The sequence below is a fragment of the Chlamydotis macqueenii genome, chromosome 3, assembly GCF_036417535.1.
Source record: "Chlamydotis macqueenii isolate bChlMac1 chromosome 3, bChlMac1.mat, whole genome shotgun sequence".
In the NCBI taxonomy this organism is placed as follows: domain Eukaryota; kingdom Metazoa; phylum Chordata; class Aves; order Otidiformes; family Otididae; genus Chlamydotis; species Chlamydotis macqueenii.
In genome coordinates this window covers 3,774,860-3,776,880 of record NC_141558.1, presented here as the reverse complement: position 1 = coordinate 3,776,880, position 2,021 = coordinate 3,774,860, and the positions used below count along the sequence as shown (strand labels likewise).

Genomic DNA, 2,021 nt, shown 5'->3' with positions numbered 1-2,021 from the left:
CTGTGCTTTGGGGAATGTCTATGGAAGACCTTTGAGAAAGTGAATGGAAAAGCATCAGCTTAGGTAGTCAATTTCCAAGAGACTGGGACATCATGAAATGCTCCCAAGATGTGCAGGGTGGTACAGACTTAAGAATTGTTCTTAAGAGAAAGGCAGAGGAAACATCAACTGCTTTACTTGGAAGTAGCGCCTCTGCAGTTTGCTATACCAGAGTGCCCAGGCTTCTGGACCACCTGGGGTCCTTCACATCCTTATTGCCTTGGTGTCCCCTTCTGCAGCCCTGTGAAGACCCGGGACAGGCATCAGCCATGAAGATCCTGTACCTGCTCTTCCCCTTCTTCCTCCTGCTGGTCCAGGGTGCTGCAGGTGAGAGGGAAAGAAGGGAACTGGGTGAGGTGTGGGTTCCCATCAGTGGGGTTTCCCATGTCCTACAAAGTGACCATGTTAGTTGGAGTGGTGCAAAGGTTAGGGGGGATTGAGGAAAAGGCATTTTCCGAGTGCCCTTCCAAGAGGACATGGACTGGGGGTGGAGAGAGTCCCTGGAAATAGAAGCCTGGCTTCTTCTGTGAGTCAGGAGGGAGTTTGGTTTCAGGCTCCAACTCTGTAACCAGCTGTTCCCCATTGGGTGTCTCTGGATTACCTTTTGCTCTGTGCAGGCACTGGGGAGAGCCCGAGGGGGCTGTTGTCCTGGTGGGTTTCCTGGTACATGAAGGCATCCCTTCTTGTCTAGTGGTGTCTCAACTGGGTGTCCCAAAACCTCATTACCCCAATACATGATCCCTGCAAGGACTGGGCAAGAACTTTGCATCAGATGTCACTCAAAGGCAGGCTGCAGCCAGGACAGGGACATGGGGTGCAAGGAGTGCCCCGCTGGCCAGCTCTGCTGGCCCAGGTAGTGGTCAACACACAGTTGGAGAGCCAGCATGGCTGTTCCTCGACCTTGGGCGGGTCCTTCCCACTGTCTGTTCTTGTGTGCACCCTCTTTAGAGTGAAAGAGTTCTTGTAGGTGAGACACATTGCTATTAAAAATGCGGCTATGATGAGGTTGAAGATTGGCCCAGATATTGGCCTGAAATGCACGAGGAGTGTCAGACTTTCTGCAACCACACACTGCTTTCCCTGATTATCCCTTTTTTTTCGTGTGTATCATTCCCCACAGGAAGTGGAAGTTCAGACCTATGCAGAAGAAGAGGGGGATTCTGCACGTTCGGGTCCTGTCGTTACCCTACAACACCTATTGGAAAATGTTCGACATTTCGCCAATGCTGCAAAAGGTAAGGTCTAGATTCCTGTGTGAGGAAAGATTCCTCCTCTGTCCACAGAAATAGCTGTTAAAAAATTTCTCTCTAGCCAATGCCTGGGAAATACTGTCCCACATTTATCCTTCCTGGGAGAGGTCTAAGAAAGAAGGGAAAACTCTTTGTGGGATTGGAACTGTCCTGATTGGGGCTGAAGGAGCCCAAGGTCAGGCAGCTCCTCCCCACTCTCCTTCAGTCCCATGAATCCCATTCAGACCTTGCAGAGGGCTCTCCCAAGCGAGCAAAGAGTGAACCATTCACTGGCCTTGGACAGCATGGAGGACGTGATCCTGTTTTTGCTGCATCTACGTAGGCTTGGGGACAGGGCTGCCAACACGAAGATAACACGGGTCCAAACTGTCTCAAATGAGAACAATGAACTTCACCTCCACTGAGCCCAATTCTCTTCCACCATAGAGTTGCTTGTCATTGCAGGGGAGGTGGGAGAGAGTGTCAGGAAGGGCAAAGTAAGTGACAGGAGGTGATGTGCTTGTCTGCTTTCTTTGTACAGTCTGTGGGGATGAAACCGTGACCTCTGTGAGTTGGCTGTCCCCCTCGCTTGTGGCTCCTGGAACCATCTCCTGATGTCCTCTCCCCTCGCTGCCTCTGCCATCCCCGGGTGGTGTGACAGCAGGAGTGGCAGTGCTGCTCCTGCTGAGTGCTCATGGTCTGGAGACACCGTGGTGTGGTCCTGGCGTTGTTGGGGCAGAAGCTGCTTTTCCC

General features: G+C 52.0%; 1 protein-coding gene across 1 annotated transcript; it reads left to right on the top strand.

Annotated features, from left to right (window-relative positions):
- The first annotated feature begins 302 nt into the window (after positions 1-302).
- On the top strand, positions 303-1,278 carry LOC147601172 (gallinacin-3-like). Its single transcript, XM_086744607.1, has 2 exons — positions 303-366; positions 1,175-1,278. The coding sequence occupies exons 1-2, from the start codon at positions 309-311 to the stop codon at positions 1,276-1,278; spliced, it is 162 nt and encodes a 53-aa protein (XP_086600733.1). The 5' UTR covers positions 303-308.
- Positions 1,279-2,021: the final 743 nt, after the last annotated feature.

What these genes read in the sequence shown, in the direction of transcription:
- LOC147601172 (XM_086744607.1), top strand. Translation starts at nt 309, where the DNA reads ATGAAGATCCTGTACCTGCTCTTCCCCTTCTTCCTCCTGCTGGTCCAG. An exon ending in GCTGGTCCAGGGTGCTGCAG is followed by an intron (nt 367 to 1,174) that starts GTGAGAGGGAAA and finishes GTGGAAGTTCAG; the next exon opens with ACCTATGCAGAAGAAGAGGG.